Here is a 24,325-nt window from a genome sequence, read left to right as displayed (position 1 = left end):
AAGGGTCCGATGCCACCCGCCCCCTTGGAGCCGATGAGGGAGTCTCTGCGCCCGGATCCCTCCAAGGACAGAGCCAAGGATGGGATCAGAGCCGACGAAGGAACCGACAACAGGGGGATCGGTTCCGACGCCCCCACAGTACTCACCTCAACGAACTCCGGCTCCGAACTCAGCAGAGTAGTCGGAGGAGGAACTTGAGTGGGTGTAGGGGTAGCCCCTGTCTGTTGAGACGGGCTATGTAGCAACTGGGCCAGTGCCTGCGACTTCAAAAGCCGGCTGACTACCCTCTCGAGGTCATGGTCCAAAAGCCTGGAAGACCTAGAGGAATGAGATCTATGGCTCCGCTCTGACAAGAGTGGAGACTTCGGAGCTGATCTAACCGACTCGAGAGATGGAGACCTGGAGTGCTTTCTGCTCGGGGACGGCTCCGACACTAAAGTTGGAACCGACTGAGGTCTAGATGCCTCGGTTCTGGCCGGAACCGACTAGGCAGCAAGAGCACCGCTCGGCGCTGGCTCCGAACATGAAGCCGACGATTTGGCAGGTTTTGAAGGTTTCCCAGTCATGGTCTTAGCCGGGGAACCTTCAGGCTTTAACAAACCTCTAAGAATGAGTTTGTTTCTGCGCTCCTGCAGGACTCTAGGGCTAAAAGCATGGCAGATGGAACAAGAGTCCTGCAGGTGCAGAGGGCCCAAACAATACACACAAGAAGTGTGACCGTCTGTCAGAGACATCTTCTGACAGCACGAGTCACACTTCTTGAAACCCGATACCTTAGTATCCTTATGTAAAAAATACACAATACACTAATTTATAATAACAATTACAATAAGCAGAAAAGAGGGGGAACTACCGCTAAACAGAGGGACAGAATTCCACACACACAGAACAACTAAGGGAAATCTGTACTACTAAGGGGAGGGTCAGAGGCCCAACCACCTTAAGGGTGGAGAAAAAGGGAGATTAGCAACTAAAAAAGGGGGGAAAGACGAGTCGCTAACTTCACTAGTACTAAAGGGACAAAAGAGGGGGGAAAAAACTGACTAAAAAACTATCTCAAAAGTTATTAATAATAATATACGACCTGGAGCCGGTGAAAATGCAACCTCGTAACTGAAGCGGCAAACGAGATCTGGGTATATTTCGCCTAGCATTATGGGACATAGGATAGCCTCGAGCCGGTAAAAATAGCTCTCGAGCTTTAGTATTCGGCAGAGTCGGGGCCGGGGTTCGGCTACGAACCCATCCAGCAAGAATGAAGGCGAGACTGACAACTTAACATCTACAGTTATCAAAAGAATAATGCAAGATGGACTCCTGTATCCCCTTACGGGCATGTAACAAGAGAAACCCACAAAAATGGGAAACAAATCAAGACAAAGAGGTATGAAACAAAATAGATACTACATACCTCCATGTTCAGCGATAACATGGAACATAAAAACTGACTTCAAGTAATAAAACAGACATCATGGCAATACAGGGACACAAACATTCCTGGTTATCAGTCAGTGTTGATGAGGACAGCACATGGCACAGAAGCAAGATCATGGACCGTTATGAAAGCCCCATCATTTTTATCAGTGGCCAATCTCTGACAAATTTACATGGTCCTGCCATTGCCACCAATTGAAATGACCAGAATACATTCCATCACACATGGTAATGCTTAACTCTAGAACTGTCCCCAGGCCAGAATTGTCCATCTCTGCATTCCAAAGAAAGTCGAAAAGCAAACTTTTATCCGCTGCAGTAAGCTACCATAGCATTGATGGCGATTTACAACTGCTATAAACAAGACCTAAAACATGCTGCTTCTGCAGCACAGTACACTATGAAAATATCACCTGTCATTTGTGTCAACATGTGCAGCAGGATGCTACAATAAAACTGTAACACACACAAAGTGAATACTGCAAATATACAAAATCTTGAATATGAAGGCTGTTGTTATATATGGACATTCAGAACTATTACACGGTAAATAGTTAAATCTGTGAAAAAATGTACATGTGTGTGTGCGTGCATGAAAAAAATATGGTTACAATTCAGAACAGCAAACCGTTAAATAAGAGAACACTTTTTGCTGCACTACACAAGAGCTAACATTTGGTGAGATTTCGGACTGCTACTTTTTGTGTGAGAGTGCAATGCAGTGTGGTCAGGGAAACAGAGTTGGTATATGTAATTAGTAGGGGGTGCATGGGGATTGTCCCATGCAAAAAAATATTACTTTTGATTTCTGTGATTTTCCGTCATTTTACATTCATTGTAGAATGCTTTGTTCTTGTGAGCATTCGATACTTGATGCTGTCCTCATATATATGGGACCGGCACAAAGAAATGCACTGGCTTGTGCATCCCCAGTGGCTGGGTACACACACACACACACACACACACACACACACACACACACACACACACACACACACACACACACACACACACACACACAGACACACCACACAGACACACCACACCGACACACCACACCGACACACCACACCGACACACCACACAGACACACCACACAGACACACCACACAGACACACCACACAGACACACACACACCACACAGACACACACACACCACACACACACACACCAACCACACAGACAGACACACACACACACACACACACACACCAACCACACAGACACACACACACACACACACACACCAACCAAGCAACAGACACACACACACCAACCAAGTGACACACACACACACACCAACCAAGTGACACACACACACACACACACACACACCAACCACACAGACACACACACACACACACACACACACACACACACACCAACCACGCAGACACACACCACACAGACACACACACCACACAGACACACACACCACACAGACACACACACCACACAGACACACACACCACACAGACACACACACCACACAACACGCCACCAATTGGCTTACTGACAGAACCCACACTGTAAAAGTAGCCGACTCCAAATCCAGCTCCAGACAAGTGGAGTACCTCAGGGTTCAGTCCTGGGACAGCTCTTGTTTGGTATCTACTTCTCTGAAGTACAGGCCAACACTAAGGGACTCTGGCTAACAAAGTTCGCAGATGACTGCAAACTGAGAGCCATTATTGAATCCCTAAATGATGTGGATATTCTACAAAAGGGCCTTACAGAAAGAGATACTTGGTGTCAGAGCCATGGGCTCAAGCTTAATGCCAAGAAGTGTATAGTTATCCCCTTTGGGAAAAAACATGTACCCATGAATTACCACATAGGTGGCAGTACACTAATAACCGAAAGTGTGATAAGAGACTTGGGAACACATGTGGACAGTGGTCTCATCTTCAATAACCACATCTCCACAACAGTCAGGAAATCTTTATATGTGGCACACCTCATCACCAAGGACTTTTCATCCAAAAAAGGAGGTCATTGTCCAACTGTACTCACCCCTCAATAGACCCATCATAGAGTACAACGCCCCATTTGTTATGTACCTCACAAGACATCTGCAACAACTGGAAAGGCCGCAGAAACACCTAAAGAATAACAGGCCTATAGCAGATGCCCTATGCTGACCGACTAAAAAAACTCCAGCTATATTCTGTCGCATATCGTCTACTCAGAGACGATCTTTGCTTAACATACAAGGCCATGTCAAACCCAGAGCTGTTGGACATGCTACACAAAGAAATCCCAATCCATCAGAGCCACACGCTCCAGGAATCTAAACCTTGTCATCACAATGAACAAAACATGCTGGAGGGATAGGTTCCTGACCCAGAGACTCCCCATACTCTGGAATAGACTGCCCATACACGTCAAGCAGAGTGCCTCCTTGGCCCTCTTCAAAAGGAATCTTGACGACTGGATGGGAGAAAGGAAATTTACCCGGATATTGTGGGAAGAAATAGCCAGGGAATTGTTATGGCTAGCACCAAGCTATGAACACACCCATGTTAAAATGCCAGGTTTGTGTGGTATAAAAAAAATGAGACCACAATAAATTATTTCAAAACTTTTCCCACCTTTAATGTGACCTATAACCCATACAAGTCAATTGAAAAGCAAACAAATCTGTTAGGGGAAAAAATATAAAAACTAAAAAAATGTACAATAAGCTGGTTGCATAAGTGTGCTCACCCTTAAACTAATACTTAGTTGAAGCACCTTTTGATTTAATTACAGCATTCAGGCTTCTTAGGTAGGTGTGAATCAGCATGGCACATCTTGACTTGGCAATATTTGCTCATTCTTCCTTGCAAAAGCCCTCCATATCTGTCAGATTGCGAGGGCATCTCTTGTGCACAGCCTTCTTCAGGTCACACCACAGATTTTCTATTGGATTTAGGTCTGGGCTCTGGCTGAACCATTCAAAAACTTTAATTTTCTTCTGGAGAAGCCATTCCTTTGTTGATTTTGATGTATGCTTGGGATCATTGTTGTGCTGAAACGTGAAATTCCTCTTCATTTTCAACTTTCTAGCAGACGCCAGAAGGCTTGGGCCAAAAGTAACTGGTATTTGGAACTGTTCATAATTCCCTCCACTTTGACTAAAGCTCCAGGTCCAGCTGAAGAAAAGCAAGCCCAAAGCATGATACTGCCACACCCACCATGCTTCACTATGGGGATGGTGTTCTTTTGGTGATGCAAAGTGTTGTTTTTGCGTCAACATACTTTTTCGAACTGTGGCCAAAAAGTTCAACCTTGGACTCAAAAGACCAGAACACATTTTCCCACATGCTTTTGGGAGACCTGATGTATTGTTCTGTAAATATTAACCACGCCTGGATGTTTTTCTGCGTAAGAAAAGGCTTCCTTCTTGCAACTGTACCCCATAGTCCAGACATATGGAGAATATGGGAGATTTGTTGTCACATGTAGTACACAACCAGTACTTGCCAGAAATTCCTGCAGCTCCTTCAGTGTTGCTGTAGGTCTCTTGGCAGCCTCCCTGACCAGTTTTCGTCTCGACTTTTCATCAGTTTTGGAGAGACGTCCATTTCTTTGCAACGTCACTGTTGTCCCGTATTTTCTCCACTTTTTGATGACCGTCTTCACTGTGTTCCATGGTATATCCAATGTTGTGGAAATTTTTTTGTACCTTTTTCCTGACTGATACCGTTTCAACAACGAGATCCCTTTGATGCTGTGTAAGCTGGGAACCATGACTTTTGCTGTAGCAGGCAACTGAGTAAATGTCAGGAAATCCTACTAGGACAGCTGAACTTTATTTAGGGTTAATCAGAGTCTGCCTAACTGATGGCAGTTGTCTACCCAAGAAGACTGAATGTTGTAATTAACTCAAAAAGTGCTTCAACAAAGTATTAGTTTAAGAGTGTGCAGACTTATGCAACCAGCGTATTGCACATTTTTTATTTTTTATATTTTTTCTCCCAACAAGATATGTTTGTTTTTCAATTGAATTGTACAGGTTACAGGTCACATTAAAGGTGGGAAAAGTTTTGAAATGATTTATTGTGGTCTCATTTTTTTATATTACAAAAACCTGGCATTTTAAGAGGGGTGTGTACACTTTTTATATCCACTGTGTGTGTGTGTGTGTGTGTGTGTGTGTGTGTGTGTGTGTGTGTGTATATATATATATATATATATATATATATATAGGTCTACTGCTTTTGGTCGAAAGCATCCCACTTTACTGAAAGCTCAATTGGTCGAATTCTATTTGGTCAAAAATGGAATATAGCCCCTGCCCCACTGCAGTGCGACCCTGGAGTGAGAATATAAAGTTAAGGGGGGTAGGGGCATAGTCCCCCTCATGGGGGGTGTGGGGGCGTAGCCCCCCACATTTTGCAACTAGTTTTTATTGATGTTATTATGTTTCAATGTATTTTTAATGGATACAAATGTATATAATAGTGCATACATTGCAATTATGTGGGGGGCCGTGCCCCCTACACCCCCCTTACTTTATATTCTCACTCCAGGGTCGCACTGCAGTTGGGCAGGGGCTATATTCCATTTTTGACCAAATGGAATTCGACCAAAGTGAAATGCATTTTCGGTGAAGTGGGCTGCCTAAAATCATTTTCGACCAAATGTAATTCGACCAAAAGCAGTAGACCCATATATATATATATATATATATATATATATATGCACACACATACACACACACACACACGTGCATATGTATCCCTATCATATGACAGAAACCTCATTTGACTGAGACCAAAAGACTGAAATTTCAAAAGATTGAATAGTCACTTGATTGAAACCCATAAGACTGAATTTCAACATATTAAATTTTAAACTGGACCATATAAAAACAGACTAGGTGGGGGGGTACGCCCCCCCACACGCCCCAATGTGGGGGGCTGTGCCCCCCCAACGATATATACTAACTCCAGGATCGCACTACAGTGGGGAAAAGGGAATATACATTTCACTTACCTTACAATAGTCTACATGCTGCCACTTCTAATCCCTTTTCCCCACCGTAGTGGGGATCCTGGAGTTAATATATATAATTAGGGGGCACCTAGTCTGTTTTTATATAGTCCAGTTTAAAATTTAATATGTTGAAATTCAGTATTATGGGTTTCAGTCAAGTGACTTCTCAGTCTTCTGAAATTTCAGTCGTTTGGTCTCAGCCAAATGTGATTCAGTCAAATGAGGCTTCTATCATATGACAGGGATCCACACACACACACACACACACACACACACACACACACACACACACACACACACACACACACAAATTCATAAAAATGTTAGTGTCAGACATGAATGCATTTCTTCTTTCAGCACAGAAGCATATCAGGGCTTATGACTCAGAGAGAGAGGCAGACATTTATTAAGGGGGTTTAATCAGTATTACTACTTAATATGAAAGGCATTGCAGACCTACTATATTATGGCTGCGTACAGCTATAGTACATATGAACAACCACATGGAGACCATAACTGAAAGGAGTCTATCTGTGAAAAATCAATTGTGTAATACATTACTTGTTAGACACTTCACACAACTACTGATCAATGTTGATATTTATTTATTTTTTTGTTACCTCGGAATATCTATTTATTCTAGACCTATTTATAGTAGAGACCTGGACAGTAAAGCTCCAACATGTACTTTCCATTTAAGAAGGCATGCATAACAATGAATTGTAGTCTGAGCCTGTTGCATACAAGGATAAAAGCCTCAAGTCCCAGTTAACCAGTTCAATTAGTAGCTTGGTCTCTTGAAAGTGCAAACAGGGAGAGTGACTGTGCCAGTTCTGGAGTGCAGGGGTGGTGGTCCCAGCCAACTTGCGCTGCTGGCCTTCTGACAAAGCTTTTCCTACAGGGCAGAATTCTGAAACTTCAGGGGAAGTCAGTGCAGAGAGAACATGGGCGAGACTGCCCAAGCTGCTGACTGTAGCCCTTGCTGGTGCACGTGCAGCAGAATGCATGAATGAACAAAAGGGCAAAGGTGCCCCTTGTGGTGATGCATGTCACCACCAGAGGAGGGGTTACGCCATGTATAATAAAACACTGTCATAGCAGGAATGCAGGCAAGGGTGCAAGCAATGCCAAAGTCTGCCTGTATGATGCTCCTTACAGACCGTTCTCATCCCATTGGATTTGGGGACTCTGTACCACTGAGGTGTGAATATGTATCCAGTAGCAGGAGACGTGATGGTTGGCAAGCAGAGGAGAGTAGTACCCAATTTAAAAAAAAACTGCATATATTATGACATACTCAATAAACCATACAAAGTAAATAAACTAGGTTATTATGAGTGTAGCTGTAAGGATGAAGTGTTTATTACCACCATGCATGAAATCTGCACAGTGAAAGAAGGACTACAGCTGGACAGTTAAGCAGTGGTAAGAAAGGAATGTGTAGCAGAAGTAGTAGGTAGGTAGATAAAGTGACATTACCTCCATGGCAAAGAAAGAAAAAGCCCTGAAGGTGGGTGGGTTTGATTTGGGAGTTCAGGTGGTGGGAGCTGGGCTAAGAAGGGAAGGGAGAGAGAAGTTGACAGGCAGCACACTCATCTTTGCGGGGAGGGGGGTATTAAGTGGTTTGGCAAGTCTTGTTTTGCAATCTGATCACCACCTGTGCAGATGGCCAAGTGACATTCTTGATTATTAGAGGCACTTTGGGAATACTTGTGAAAAATCTCTTCTTATGCTGTTCTAAAAAGTGGGACAATTAAATAATCAATAAATACATAAAAAGAAAAAAAGCAATAAACAGTGGAGTAATACAGATGCACTGCTGGGCTAAGCCTGGTTACTGCATCTGTGTCAGACACTGACCCGGGTTTGGAGAACAAGATAAGTTAATACACTAATGATGAACAAGATAAGTTAATACACTAATGATGCAAGAAGTGGATTAATATACAATGTCTGTTGATAGGCAGGGTCTGTTTGTAGCCCTCAAAGACGTCTAAATGCTTTTACTGTTTTTACTGTTGCAATCTGATAGCAGCTGACAGTTAAATAAAAATAAAATTCAAAGTTTTGTACTTTGGGGATAGGCAGCACACAGAAAAAAAGAGGAACAGAGGAGGCAAAGTATTTGAATACAATAATTTTTTATACTTAAAATTAATCATGTTGCTCAAAGTGAAAACACAGTAGTGAAGGTCATTAAAATGCTGTGTTACAGCCAGCTCTGCTAGCAAAGAGGGATACGCTGGAAGGAAGAATATGCTTCAATGGGGTGATGGTGGCATGTTTTAAAGTTCTCATGATAAAATTCACAGTGGAGTTCACATGGGAGTGATGATTTGAAGGGGTTAGGGCAGTTCTCACAAGCTACATCATTTGTGGAAGTGGTCAACATGCCCTGAATGATGCAGACTGCAGGAAAAATCCTGGAGTGTGGAATGGGTATGCACTGTGTAATGCTAGGCATTAACATAGGGGCCCCAGCCCCCTGCCCCCCCCCCCCAGTGTGGATGACTGCATCACTTCCTGCTGGCTTGCCCCTCACCTCTGGGGAACAAATGGGATGTACAGCTTTCACCCCAAGAGGAATGAATAGGACACCTGAGCAGCAACGGGGGGTGGGAAACTCTATGGTCATCAAAAAGGGGTCAGAAATAAAATCCTGGGCTACACAACACAAATGGAGTCCGCAAATGCAAATGTCACAACTTCCATTTTACACAGCACTGGTAAGCACATGTATGGGAGGAGGCCATGCATTACAAGATACATTTTGCTGGCACAAAAATAGAAGTTATGTTCTTACCATAACGTTCCATGTTAGTTGTCTTCTTCTCGCCTTCTTCTTGCTGGATGGGTTCGGAGCCGACCTCGGCTCCGACTCGGCCACTCTAAAAGCTCGAGAGTTGGTTCCACCGGCTCGAGGCTCCCCTTATATCCCACAATGCTAGGCGAGAGTTACCTCAGATCTCGTTTGTAAGCTAACCCCAGCTTATAATAGTAACAGAATAACTCTAAAACAGAGTCCACCTCTAACAACAGGAAAAAGGAAGGGTGACCTACATCCTGATCCAGGAAATATGCACAACAGCATATGCCTAAGAAAGAGGTGGTAGAAAGAGAGGTCACAATCACAACTCCTCTAGGTCTGTCCAGGCCAGGGGGAAGGAGGGTGGGACGCAAGAAGAAGGCGAGAAGAAGACAACTAACATGGAACGTTATGGTAAGAACATAACTTCTATATGTTAAGTTGTCTATCTCGCCTTCATTCTTGCTGGATGGGACCGCCCCTAGCACCTTGTCCCGGTGGCCTAACGGAACAGACTCCTGAGAACAGTGGAACCAAAATTAGCTCTATGCCTAGAAGCTAAATCCAACTTATAATGAGAAATAAAAGTGTGAGGAGTAGCCCAAGTAGCCGCTGCACAAATGGTATCAATAGGCAGTCTGTCTTGGAAGGCTAAAGAAGTAGCCAAAGCTCTGGTGGAATGGGCTTTAGGTTTATTAGGCAATTTTGTTGTCTAATTTCATATACCAGGAAATCAAAGATGTTAGCCATCTGGATAATGATACCTTTGAAACTGAAAGTCCCTTTCTGTTTTCGCATAGGAGACAAACAGCTGATCAGATTTTCTGAATTGTTTTGTTCTATCCAAGTAGTACCTCAATTGACGATGAACATCCAGGCAGTGTAATTTTGTTCAGACCTATTGGAATACTCTGGAAAAAAGACAGGGAGGTCAATGCTTTGGTTTAGATTTGATGTCGAGACCACCTTAGGCAAAAAGGACGGTTAGTTCGTAAGGATACTCTGTCCTTATGAAACAAAAGATAAGGAGGACGACAACTGAGTGCTTGAAGCTCTGAAACTCTTCTAGCTGATGTAATAGCTACCAGAAAAAGAGTTTTCCATGATAACAATTTTAAGGAACAGGAAGCTGCAGGTTCGAAAGGGGAAGAATCAAAGAAGCAAGAACTAAATTTAGGTCCCAAGGAGAAGGAGGATTTCTTATAGGAGGTCTGAGAAGAAAAACTCCTTTCAAAAAGGCTTTGCAGAGTTTGTGGGACATTAGGGCAGATTCAGAAATACCCACATGAAAGTTAGAAATAGCTGCCAATTGAACTTTAAGTGTAGAGTGAGATGAACCTGCATGGAAGAGTTCAGCTAGAAAATCAAGGACTAGTTGGATGGAAGCGGTGAAAGGATCTATGTCCTTTCCTTGTGCTCAATATGAGAAGCGTTTCCACTTACTCAAATAAATCTTTCGAGTGGAAGATTTATGGGAAGCTATCAATATATCTCTAACAGAGTGAGATAATTGAGGAAGCCTGGCTAAGGTAGGAACTGGAGGAACCAAGCAGTGAGGTTCAGAGAGGGAGGAGCGATGAAACTGACCCGACTGATGGATCAAAAGATCTGAACTAGGTCCAGCTTCCACGGTCGCTCCAAGAGAAAACGATGTAGAAAGGGGAACCACACTTGTCGAGGCCAGTAAGGAGCAATGAGGATCAATGAGGCCTTCTGAGCGATAGCTTTCTGAATTACTTGAGAGATCAGTGGGAAAGGAGGAAATGCATACAGAAGTCCCCGGGCCAAACTTGGACTAGAGCGTCTCTGCTGGGTTGGCCTGGTAAAGGAACAGAGTGAAATATTCTCTGCACTTGCTGTTTTGGGGAGTAGCAAAAAGATCGCAGCAAGGCTGACCCCACTTGAGAAAAATTTCTCTTACTACAGAGTCTTTCAGAGACCACTCGTGAGGCATGAGAATAGCTCTGCTCAACTTGTCCGCAATATGATTGGACTTCCCGGGGATGTGCGTTGCTATCAGAAAACGCTGAGAAGAAATCGCCCATTGCCACAGTCTGAGTGCTTCTCGACACAGGGGTATGATCTGGTTCCGCCTTGTTTGTTGATGTACCACACTACAGACATATTGTCTGTCTGGATTGCAATTGTTCCCAAGGGAAGAGAGTCTTGAAGGGCTTGCAACGCTAAAAGCACTGCTCTCATCTCCAGAACATTTATGTGCAAGTGGCATTCGTTTGGTTGCCATGTGCCCTGGACTGTCCTGCCCTGATAATGCCCCCACCCGATCAGGGAGGCATCCGTTGTCAGTGTAGCAACCGGAGGAGGTGGAACAAAAGGTCTTCCCGACAGGAGATGGGGAAGACATCCACCACATGAGATGCTTTTGCACGCGTGATCACAATGGTGTGAGACATTGGAAGTTCCTGGTATGACCATTGAGTAAAAAGCATCCACTGAAGGATCCGCATGTGGTATCTGGCTAATGGAAGGAGAGGTATGGCGCTGCCATAATTCCCAACACCTTTAGAACTAACCTGGCTTTGATTCTGTTGTTGTTGAGAAGGAGTGATACCAATTTGTGAATGTCTGATATCCTTTGATGTGTTAGCCTTGCAGACATGTTTATCGTATCTAGATTTGCGCCTATGTAGGTTATAGTACGACAAGGCGACAAAACAGACTTTTCGCAATTTATTGAAATACCCAGTTTTTGACAAACGCGAAAAGTATAATCTCTGGCCATCAGAAGGAGATGCTTGGTGGGAGCTGTGAGGAGCCAGTCGTCCAAATATGGAAACACCTGGAATCCTTGTCGTCTCAGGTGAGAAGCTACCACTGCCATGCATTTGGTAAACACCCGGCAGTGGTGAGACCAAAGGGCAGGGCCCTGAACTGAAAATGACTGGTTCCCAGCCTGAAGCGGAGGAATCTTCTGGAGCGTCTGTTCATTTTTATGTGATAGTACGCATCCCGAAGGTCTATAGAGCACATCCAGTTTCCTTTGCCCAAAAGGGGAAGGATGGATTGCAGCGTGACCATCCGAAATCTTGTTTTCTTGACTGATTTGTTCAAGACACTGAGATCCAAAATCGGTCTCCAGTCCCCTGTTTTCTTTGGAACTAAAAAGAACCTTGAGTAGATTCCGGATCCTTGTTGGTCTGCTGGCACTGGCTGAATTGCTCTTTTTGCAAGCAGTTTTGAAATTTCCAAAGCTGCTAGATCCCTTTGAGCGGGTGGAACATCTGGAAGGGATTTTTTTGACTGATTTGGAAAGCGAAGAAAGGGGATAGAATAGCCTTCGAAATGATGGACTGTACCCATTTGTCTTGAGTCAGGGATAGCCAGGCTTCTGGGTACAGTGACAATCTTCCCCGACTGCCTCCGAAGATGGGCAGTCGGGCAACACCTCAGGGATGCTGAAAGGGCTTGTCAGGAAGGCTTCCCGATTGCCCTGGTTCTGCGGACCCCTGCCCCTAGGGCGGCGTCTACCATTGTTATTCCCACCTCTGCCTTTGGTAGGAAAACGACTCTGTCGTCAGGCGAAGTCCCTTGAGATTGTTTACGGAACCACATCTTTCCACCCTTCTGGCCTTTGGGGTAAGGCCTGGAAGGAGTCGAAACGGACTCTGACGGCAGAAAGGGTCTTGCCATCAGTCTCGCACCTAGTCAGGGTTTCTTTCACTTGAGGACCAAAGAGAGATGATCCATCAAAAGGGGAGTTCGTGAAAGACGTCTTGAAAGGGTCCGCAAATTGCATAGCCGCATCCAGGCGTGCCTACGTAAGGCCACACCTGTCCCTGCGGCTCTGCTCGCTCCATCAGCCGCGTAAGAAAGGAGGCGCATGGAGGAGTTGGATATGGAATTAAGGGTAGCCAGCTGCGTGTTCATCTTGTCTTGGAAACCCGCAGCTGTAGGATCCTTTAACATTTCACTCGCTTCCTTGATCAAGTCCCTTTGAAGACGAGTAAAATGGCACAGGTAGTTCAGCGAACGCATGGTAAATGTCGCTGAGGAGAACATCCGCTTCCCGTACCTATCCATGGACCTAGATTCCTTGTTAGGTGGATGGACAGGTACTGAAGGATCAGCTAGTTCCTTCTTTGTGGCAGCAGCTACCACCATAGCATCCACAGAAACTCCTTTTGTTAGAAATTGCTTGTCTGCTGGAGCTGTTATGAACTTAGAAGGTCTCCTGGGAGTGGGGTCCACTGAATCAGGAGCCGTCCATGCCTTCTTAGCAACCACCTGCATGAGGGGGTCAAGGGGGGGGGACACCCAGGAGGTGGAAGGACGAGAGCCAAACGCCTCAAGATACACAGATTCGTCCTCCGAAGGGTTGAGGGCTGGCCAATTTCCCTCTGTTTCAGGATCTCCAGAATGTCTGCAAATGAGACATCTTCAGAAGGGGAACGGGGAACCCTCAGAATCATCCAAATCTCTGTCTGACGTGATGGCCTCAGGTGAGTCAATGTGTTTCCTCTTACACTTCCTCTTCCGCCGGCGCTCTTCTGCCAAATCAGGAGACGCCTCGGAAGAGGATGAAACCCCCACAGCGGCCTCCTCAGGAGCTGGCTCTCTGCGGTCCGGGATGAGGGAGTGAGTCGACTTACCCTGAGGCACCATAGAGGGAGGGGCGGACGGAGCCGACTGTGGAGTAGAGCCAGGCTCTAACACACTCCGCATGACCTCGAATGCACCCCTGTCAGGCAGAGCCAGAGGTCCCCGCTCCGAGGAGCTAAGAACCCCCCTCGGCACCGACAGTGATGGCTCCGAGGCCGATGTCGAGCCGAACTCACCAGCCGAAGCCCGAGAGGGAGAGGGGTCGGACAAGGGTCCGATGCCACTCACCCCTCGGAGCCGACGAGGAAGTCCGGCGCCGAGATTCCTCCAAAGAAGAAAACGGAGCCGACGACGGAGCCGAAGACAATTGTATCGGCTCCGACGTAATCACAGTCTCGGTTCTGACACGACCCGGCTCCGAACTCAAGAGAGTCGAAGGAGGAAAATGTTGATGGACCGGGCAGGCATCGACTGATGAGTCGGGCTCTGAAGCATCTGGGCCAGTGCCTCGGACTTAAGTAGTCGACTCACTACCCTCTGAAGGTCATGATCCGACAGCCTCGATGACCTAGAGGAGTGAGACCTTTGGCTCCGTTCAGACAGCAGGGGAGATCCTGGAGCCGAATGAACGGAGCCAAGAGATGGTGACATGGACCTCTTCCTAGTTGTCGGCTCCGAAGGTCTGGTCAGAGCCGACACGGGAACTTCTATAACCTCGGCTCCGGCCGGAGTCGAGGGAGCCACAGAAACTGTGGACTGAGACTTATCGGCTCCAGCCGGAGCCGATAAAGGCAAAGGTTGAGAAACCTGAGGTCTCGGCTCAGATGCCGGAGCCGAAGACCTTGCCTTAGAGGGCTTCCCTGTTGAAACAGACAGGGAATCCTCTGGCTTGAGTAAGCCTCTAAGAATTAATTTATTCTTTCTTTCCTGCAGGACCCTGGGGCTGAAGCCATGGCACACAGCACAGGAGTCCTGCAGGTGCAAAGGCCCCAGACAATAGACACAAGAAGTGTGAGCGCCTGTCAGAGACATTTTCTGACAGCACGCATCACACTTCTTGAATCGAGACCTTTGCTTCTTTAGACATTTTTCTGAACAGGTGTACACAAACACACACACAAACACACTAGTTATACCCTGTCAGATTAATACAATAAAAAATAGTAATACTAGTAATTTAAACTACAATAAACTAGTATAAACACACACACTCCACTAGGGAAGGAAAGGCCTATAGGCCCAAGGGAAGAACCAAGGTTCTTGGGGAAAGAAACGGAAATTTTTTGGGTAGGGAATAAAAGTTTTCTAACCTACACTAAATAAGTAAAAATATTAAATAAAAGGGGTTTTTAAAGACTAATTTTCTCAAGAAAATAGTACTCACCAGGAACCGGTAGAAACAACCAACCTCGAAGCTGTAGCGGCAAACGAGATCTGAGGTAACTCTCGCCTAGCATTGTGGGATATAAGGGGAGCCTCGAGCCGGTGGAACCAACTCTCGAGCTTTTAGAGTGGCCGAGTCGGAGCCGAGGTCGGCTCCGAACCCATCCAGCAAGAATGAAGGCGAGATAGACAACTTAACATTGTGCAACAGAGGTAAACATACAGTGAAGAAAAAAAAAGAAAGAATGGGGCAAATTTTTTTGTAGGGGACAGAAAAAAAGAAGTGGGGCAAGTATGCAGTCAAACAGAATAGACAAAAGGGAGATTAATGAAGAAATGCCCCAATATGTGGAGCAAGTTAGAAGGCTGAAGTTAAAAAGGATGAATAAATTATGGGAAGAAGGGCGCATGGGTACTAGGTGGAACGTGGATGGTTCAATTCAGGCTTGAGGAAATATCAACTAACAAAAGAGGTTGGCAGTACACAGAAATGCATGTCCAGAGGAAGTGATGCAATGTACAGCATAACAGGTCTTCAGAAGTGCAACGAAAAACAATGTATAGAAGGGATAGAGGCAACTGGGGCCAGCAGTAAAATCTGAACGCTCACTTGACTTAATCTTCGTAAATCTGAAGGTTTCCATGTCCTGCAGTTTCTATTCACACTGAGAAATCTTCTCTGTCGAACTACTTGACATTCTCTGACAATAACCACTGCTGCATCCGATTAAGTGGCAGAAATTAATGTTTTGTAATTAGGTACTTGATGCTAAATGTGGTTTTAAAACTTAAAAACAGAACGATAAGCACAACTTGATATGACAAAAAAAAAAAAAAAAAAAAAAACATTCAACAGCATTTCTGGCTCATGAAGCACTGTTGTTTTCTTGAACAAGAATGACTCCTAAAAAAAAAGACAGCTTCAAGTATCACATTAGAAATGCAATACGTTATGCAGAAAGGACCATTTTCTGAACGAATAAACTGTAGTTAGTCAGGAAAAAATTAGTTTAAGTGAATAGGTCACTCAATCTGATCACAGTCGAGGACACAGAAAACAGCAAAGTGTCAAGTGCAGTGATACATAAGACGTATACATGCATTAGACTTTTAAAGAATAGGTAACAACCGATAAATATTACCCATGTCACTGTCCAAGGGTACATGCTATGGGTGCATTAAAACTGCAATGGTTAAATGCTATAACAGTGACACACACACACAGACACACACAAGACACACACACACAGTCTACCTACCTTGCAGAAAATGTTAAATGGATTTTTTTTTACTTTGCTCTTTTCTTCGATTGTAACTGTGTAGCTGTCATCCTTGAAACAGTCTAGGTTTGTCTGTATTAAAAGACTACAAAGAAAGAGAAATACATTCTCTTCATAGCAGTCCTAGCACCACTGTGAGGGTAATCAAGGTGCTCATCTTGTGCGTGTATGTGTGTGTGTGTGTGTGTGTGTGTGTGTGTGCGCGTGCACATGTGTGCATGCATATGTGTGTGTGTGCATGTTTGTGACGGAGTGTGTCCAAAGTAACAAGTCTTCCATGATCACACACCCACTACAATGGAAAAGGTTTGCAAAATTGCTGATGTAAGTAAAGGGATTAAATACAGCTGGTGGTTTAACTACAGACATGACAAAAAGAGGCTTCTCTGGGGTTCCAGCCATTAAATAACTGATGACAAACTGAATATAAAACATAATCCTAATGACAGGCAAGGCTGGGACCTAAAGGATATGGTAGGTCATACTGGCAGAAAATAAGATAATCTAATTCAGAAGGGTGCAAGTCCTTTGGCATCTCGGGAGACAAAACAGAGGCAGTCTAGGATTTTGATGTGTGTATCTACTGCTGTATGGTAGATTTTTTTTTCTTTTATGGTCTGGTGAATGTGCACCCCTCAGGGAGTATTCACGACTAACAACTCAATTTCAATGCTACAGTCAGACAGATGACACCAGATCCCCATTTGGCAGTGGGTCTTTTGATTCAGCAAACATCTACATTAACAAACTGTTTTAAGTTTGGTAAAGTAATGGTTAAGAAGCTCTTACCCAGAACAATGTTACTTATACAAGTTAAGGCAAAAGCCAGAGTTAGAATAACTAGCATTCATACCAAGATGATGGCTTTTGTATACACCTGTAACTTCCTGGACCAAAAGGTAGATGAACAGAAGATTAGTACTATATGCATCTCAAGAAAATACCCTAAGAATGAGCCACTGCTCCCCACTTTGCTAATGCAGAAATGAGATTTGTAAAGCATACACATTCTCCCATCTCTGGCAAGTGACAAAAAGCAGCTTAAAAGTGAATCTTTTTTTTTTCCAGGAAGGTCTTTTTTTCTCATTTCTGACTGAGGAAGTACAATGAGTGGATAAGCACTTGGCTTCTTTTTCAAACTTTTTTCTTTAGATTTTTTTTCTCTCTTGGGGTCTCATTAATGTTTCCCTTTAATCACATGCTGGGTTTGGTGCCCTTTTCTTCCACAAAAAAATGATTATTTCTCAGGTTTCTGGAAGCAGGCTGGGATTTACCTTACTGATCTGATAGCCTATTTCCTTTTTTCTCCATATCGACATTCAAAAAAAGAAATAATCAGACAAGAGGTGATGAAAGAAAATGATCTAGGCTGGCTGAAACTGCAGTCATACAAGTCTTTTCCTTCTGCATCATGCAGTCATGAATTTCTATGACATGAATGACATAAGGCACATCAATTAACTACACAACCAAAATACAACATAGAGGAAATGCTGGTAAATACCTTGTGTTGTGCATACTAGCACAAAAACATGATATGCTAAAGGAGAACAAATGCAACACAAAATCCTAGCAGATAATAGTGTAAAAAATAAAAACAAGGACATCCACCCAACACAACATGCATATCCTATATCAGCAAATAACTGAAGGATTTAAGAGGGTCTCTTTGCATTGAGATGATCATGGCGTAACCTATTGGGAAGCTGCCCCTGGCAGTTTAGTTCATGAAAAAATGTAAAGGTCAACAACGGGTATCAGAATAGCACCTATGTAAAATGTTAATTAAATAGCATAATATACATTTACTGTATACAGAGAAAATACACAGAATAAAGTATGTTCATACATTACCTTCAGCTCAAAGACAGGTGTGTCAATAGTCTCAGCCCCATGACGTTTGAAGCAATTAATAATAATGTTGAAAACTTTCTCTCGAATGGCCGTTTGTTTTGGGTTGTAATCCCTGGTACCCTGAAATTAGTACAAGGAAATAAGATTAAAATGCAGGTGGGGTATAATTCATCTTAAAAATGCAGACCACATTAACAAATTAACAGGTAGAGAACACATACTTTTGTCAAAAAAAAAAAAACAAAAGATGTACTGGATTACTTGCCTGTCAATCTGTTTCAGGGCAGCAATAAGTCAAGGGGGGGCAACATATCCATCTCCTGCCCAAGTATTCACCAGGAAGACATGTCAAACAAATACAACCTATTTACATTACTTATTTTACATTTGTTAATAGGGCCACAGAGCAGAAATTGTACACCATTAAATTATCAAGGAAGAGCACTGTAGTGAAAGAGCAATATTTTTCTTTATTGTTTCGCTCTTGAGCCTGACGACCACTGAGTCTCCCACAGAGAAGTCCATTAATTCCCCGGTACTAGATATACCCAGTACTGTATGGGGGTAATAGCCTTCTGGAAGGGCAGACATTGAGGTAGCCATGAGGAATGTTTGCATTCTCACTTGCATTCTGGCAACTGAGGGTGTTTCTATAGGCTCTATCCGCACTGGTCGATGAGCGGCGAGTACTTGAGTCACCACAACTACCTCCTATGCCTCGTTCTATGCACGTGTGCATGCTTTTCCGCACACATGTTAACAAGGGATAGCAACACTGGCTTTAGACCACCAACCCATGTTCTCGCATTCCACAACTCCTGCCATGCGAGCCTTCTCTTGTACTCGCGTACATTAGCGGATGGGGAGCCACCACCCCTCCAGGATTAGTCAGCTGGTAAGAAATGATCATTCTGTCATCCCAGCACCAGAGTCCCTACTTGTACTTGGGGAGGCAGGGTCTCAGTCAGGGCTTCATACCTCTAAACCAAAAATCAAGGGTTGGTACAACAGTAACAGCAGACAATGCAATATAACTGTGAAATGCAAACAACAAAAATAAAGCAAACAGAGGTTATAAAAGGTGACATATTTGTGACTGCAGCAAACATTGTTGATGGAGGTTATAAAAAAATCTGATCTTCAATGACAATTTGCCAAAGAAAAATATACAATTAGTTCAGTATTAAAAAGTACAGTTGCATATGTCCTACGTACTTGTGGCAGTAGTTTGAATTCCTCACTGCCTCAGAGCATTTTGGGTAATCTTCCAATGCAACCCAATACTGGCCAGATTTCAAAAGCTCAGACTCCCCTCCTCCTCACTTCCTGCGGCTGAGTATATCCTGAGAGGGAAGTAAATGTTCAGGCTTTTTCACCTCAGAAAAGGAAAGGAAAGTACCTGAAGCCAGAATCACCTAGCAAGAGTGAATTTGCAGCCAACCACAATATCAGCTACAACTAAATCAAATGGCAGAATCCTACGTCATCTATGCATAATGTGGGGGGTGGCAGTTGGCTGCTGCCACTGAGACAGCGAGGAATTTAAACATCTACTAATAAAGGTAAGTAGGACTTGCATGGCTGTACTACATTAATCATTCCCACTGCCTCTGTGGCATTTTGGGTAGATTCACAAAGCTTACCCTACCTGGGAAGTGGAAGGATCAAGATCCAGGAGCCTGGAGAATGGTCCTAGCAAAGCCTGCTCTGGACCTTGTAAAGAAATCCAGTTTGTAATGCTTTGTGAAGTTATGAACAGAGGACCAGGCTGCCACCTCTAGAATGCTTCAAGAGCTAATCTCTTTCCAATATGGTATCGAAAAAGATAAGACCCTATTCATCCAGTGAGCTTTAACCCTGCTTGGAGGAGATTTAGCATGGCAGGAGCCACAGAAAACAACAGCAGAAGACAACCATCATGCAACAGTTTGTTTAGTGACAGACTGACCTTTCTTGGTCCCTGTATAGGGAATAAACAGCAGTTCAACATTCCTATTGAGCTTTGTTCTATCTTGGTAGTACATCCAAGGTATGTAAAATCTTTTCTCCCTTGTTTTTTTGAATCAGAATAGAACAGTGGGAGATTGAAGACTTGATTCAAGGAAAATTCATAAACAACTTTAGACATGAATGATGGCTTAGTGTGCAACACAACCCTATCCTTGTGAAAAAAATCACATAGGGCTGGCCCACCATGATAGTTTGCAGCGCAGAGACTTGCTTTGCAGACATCATAGCAAGAAGTAAAACAGTCTTCCAAGTAATCAGCCATAAAATCAGCCTGAGATGCAGGTTCAAAAGGAGGCAAGGTCAATTTTTCAAGAAAAAAGTTGACATCCCACGGTGGAGGAATTTGCTTTCAAGGGAGTCTCATGTGAAACCCTCCTTTTATAAACTGTGTGACCAAAAAAAACAGACAAAAGAGGGGTATCCCATGGGCAGAAAGTCTGAGAGGCCACAAGATGCACTTTGATACAAGCATATGGCAAATCAAACTCACACAAATTTCAAAACCAGAGATATCGAAATCCTCTCGGGACCTCTGTTGCTGGCTAGGCACCACCTAAAAAACCTCTTCCATTTGTAAATGTAAGAGTAAATACCTGCTGCACATCCTCATGGAACTAGTGCCCAAAAGGTACAAAAATAGAATCAGTCTATCAGTTGCAATTGGTATAAGCTGGGATGCACCATTCGCCCCTCACGCTGTGTGAGGAGATCCAGTCTGTGAGTAAGCTTGTGGTAACTGCCCTTGGCCAGTTCCATTAAAAGGGAGAACCAACTTTACCTTGGCAAAAAGGGGGTTACCCCAATGATCTTTGGTAATTTTTTCTGAATCTTTAGAAGTGCCTTGGGAATCATTGGAAAGGAGGGATGCATACATCTCATCTGACATGGGAATGATAAAATATCCATCTTCCAAGCTTGTCTGCAAGAATGTCTTGAAAATAATTTTTCAATTGCCTGTTTTGAAAAGAGGTGAACAGATCTGCTTCAGGTGTTCCCTACAACTGGATCGAGTCCTGGAAGACCACTACATGGAGCTTTCATATGTGAGGGTCTGTTTAGGATTTGCTTAGTCTGTTTGCCAATATGTTTTATTCTGACGGAATGTATGAGACCCAAAGAGTCAGAGAATGCTGTAGAGCCAGCTCCCAGCCCATCACTGCCAACTGGCAAAAAGGGTACAACCTTGTACCTGCCTTACATGTTCAGGTAGCACTTCACTGTAGTGTTGTCTGACTATTAGAACAGGACCCACAGTCCATATGTGGTGAAGGACTTTAAAGGCATGAATCACTGCCAACATCTCTTTTATGTTTATGTGCTTTACCATGTCCTGAGGACCAGACAAGCCTTTTACTTAAATTTCCATGGACACTGCTCCCCATAAGAACAGACTGGACTGGGGTCTGAAGAGAGAAGGGAGTCTGTATTCAGAGACAGATGATCCCTCCACCACTGCAGTTCGTGTTTCACAAATCCCCATACCCGGAAATCTAAGGGATGAAGGTGGTGGATCCAGCAGTTCCAGTACCACTGAATCTCTCTCGTGTAGTCTATAGTGGTATCATGAAGATCACTGATGCCATGATGCCCAAAATTTTGAGAAACTTTCTTGCTGAGGCCATGTCTAGAAGAGAGAAATCCAAGAAAATGACCTGATAAGTCAGAACTTTGTATTCCGTCAAGGTGGTCATCTTTTTTAGTGTGTCTATCAAACAATCCAGGAAAACAATCCATTGAGAGATGTGAGGAAAGACTTTTGACCGTTCAAAAAATGAAGCCCAGATGGGAAAGGAGGGATGCAACCCTGTCCTAAGGACTCCAAGAACCTGGATACAGAAACTGCACAAAACAGCAAGTGGTCTAAATAATGAAAAATGGGGATGCCTGGCGTTCATAAGAAGTTACCAGGCTAGCGGCCCTAGAGCCTTTCTAAGCCTAGCGATGTTACACCTGGGTTGCCCCAACTGTCCTTGGTTAGACAGATGTACTTTACAGATCAGCATCGACTACCCCTGTCCATGAAGGACATGGGTGCCACCCCCAGGGTGAATTTGCAGTCACCCATCCATCTGTCTAGGTTGCGTATGAATAGGGTCATTGAGGAGCTCTGCTTCACATGAACTAGAAGTTTATTACAGAGCAGTAGCAATCTCTGGGAGACATACCTGCCTATCCAGCATGTTCTGTTAATGTCACTGCCAAGGTTGAGACCCCTAGAGCAAGTGACTCTAATGCCATTTGACTTGCAGATGTGCAGTATTTCCATCAGATCGGGGTCAGAGACTGTCCTATAAAGCCAGGCACAAGTTGCCTCTCTGTAACCTATATGATGCACAGTACAGTGACAGGGCTTTCAGTCTATCCACGTAGATCATGGTTTGAAGGCCCTGTATCTTCTTAGTGAAAAACCTCTGTGGCCTCTCCACTTGCTGCAGGTGTCTGGTGAGATACCTGCAGGAGGAAGCATTGTATTCTATTAACGGTCTGATTAGGGTCGAGTAAAGTGGGGTTATAACATCCTTACACCTAGATGCAATGCCTTTACTTATGATGCACAATGTAGAAGACTTTCCATACCACCATGGAAACTGTCAACTTGTGGTCCCAGATCTCGTAGCACTGGGTTTGAACTTAAAGGGGTGCTGTCAATATTGTAATTAGTGGGGAATTCTGCGTTGCCAAATGGGATAATAGTGGACTTTTTTTGTATTTAGTTTTAGACTGTGACTTTGGCACCAGTCATTTGTTTGCGTTAGCCCCTCCTATAATATATTAACATCATTGGGGGACTCAATGACTGTACCCAATTTACAATCATCAGTGAACTTAGTAAGCCAAAGGCTATCTGCTTTAGCCTGGACTTCTGAGAAATAGATTCCAAGTAGCAAATGGCCCAGTAGAGATCCTTGCGGTAGGCCACTGACGATGGGTCTACCGGTAGAGGTGGAGTCACCAACTCTGACAGTATGTGTTCTGTTGTTGAGCCAATTAGCTACCCATCTAGTAATGTAAGGGTTAACACCTAGCTGGGAGTCTTTTTCAATGATACCCGAGTGAGGGATTGTGTCAAAGGCTTTGGCTAGGTCCACATAGGCAGTACACAACATCTTACCTTCATCCAGGGCTTTCATAACTTTCTTGAAGAAGTTTACCAGGTTCAGGAAGCACAATCTACCCTTGACAAAGCCAAACTGGGTTGGGTCTAGAGTTTTAAGGTCATCTATGTCCTTGTTGATAAGATCCATGATGATCCTTTCCATGGCTTTTCAGATGAGGCTGGTTAGACTTATGGCTCTATAGTTCCCAGGGTTGGTTGATGGTCCCCCTTTATGCATAGAAATTACTGTTGCTGTTCTCCATTCTGCTGCTACAAAGCCAGTTCTCAGGCTATGGTTAAAGCAAATGGGAAGTGGGTCAGTTAGGTCCTGTTTTAGATTGCTTAGTAAGCAACCTGGGATGTTATCTGGTCCTATTGAGGCAGTGTTTTTGAGAGCACAGATATGACGATCTGCAGAGATACTATGTAGAGAACTGGTGTCAAGTATGCTTTGGGGTATGGCTGGTGGGGATAGGGGGTGAAGTTTGCACCAAATCTGTAATCCAATAGGTTGATAATTTCCTCCGGTACAATGTGATTAGTACCATCTACTACCAATTCGGCACACAGCTGGGCACTCACTTTTAGATTTTGGACACACTTAAAGAAAGCCTTATGATTGTTCTTGGCTAGGGATGCTATTTTAGCTTCATAACTAGCTTTAGAGGACCTTACAAGACTTCTGATTTGTTTGTTCAGTCTGTGGAGGGAATTCTTCCTCTGCACAGGCAGGTGCCTCTTGGTTCTTGGACATCAGTTTCTTCCTTGTTATACAATCTGTTTAAACTAGATGTCCATCAAGGTGGCTTGTTTTATTTCGGGAGGGCCTCGTTTTAATCCTGTCAGGTACAGCAGAGTCTATACAGTTGCTAAGATGAATATACATGGCATGTGTGTACATCTCTGCATAGGAGTCATTG

At 44.0% G+C, this 24,325-nt stretch overlaps 1 protein-coding gene across 2 annotated transcripts in view; it reads right to left on the bottom strand.

The window, feature by feature from the left end:
- HARS1 (histidyl-tRNA synthetase 1) overlaps positions 1 to 24,325 on the bottom strand; it is an 824,052-nt gene that overhangs the window by 706,163 nt on the left and 93,564 nt on the right. For both annotated transcript variants that reach the window (XM_044069030.1, XM_044069029.1), the window contains one exon: positions 18,299 to 18,418. In XM_044069030.1, the coding sequence (XP_043924965.1) occupies positions 18,299 to 18,418 (120 nt within the window). The remainder of the gene's footprint in view (positions 1 to 18,298; positions 18,419 to 24,325) is intronic.

The sequence above is a fragment of the Protopterus annectens genome, chromosome 4.part0, assembly GCF_019279795.1.
Source record: "Protopterus annectens isolate FY-2018-M chromosome 4.part0, PAN1.0, whole genome shotgun sequence".
NCBI classification, from domain to species: Eukaryota; Metazoa; Chordata; order Ceratodontiformes; family Protopteridae; genus Protopterus; species Protopterus annectens.
The sequence above is the reverse complement of the archived record's forward strand: the minus strand, read 5'-3'. Positions and strand labels throughout refer to the sequence as shown.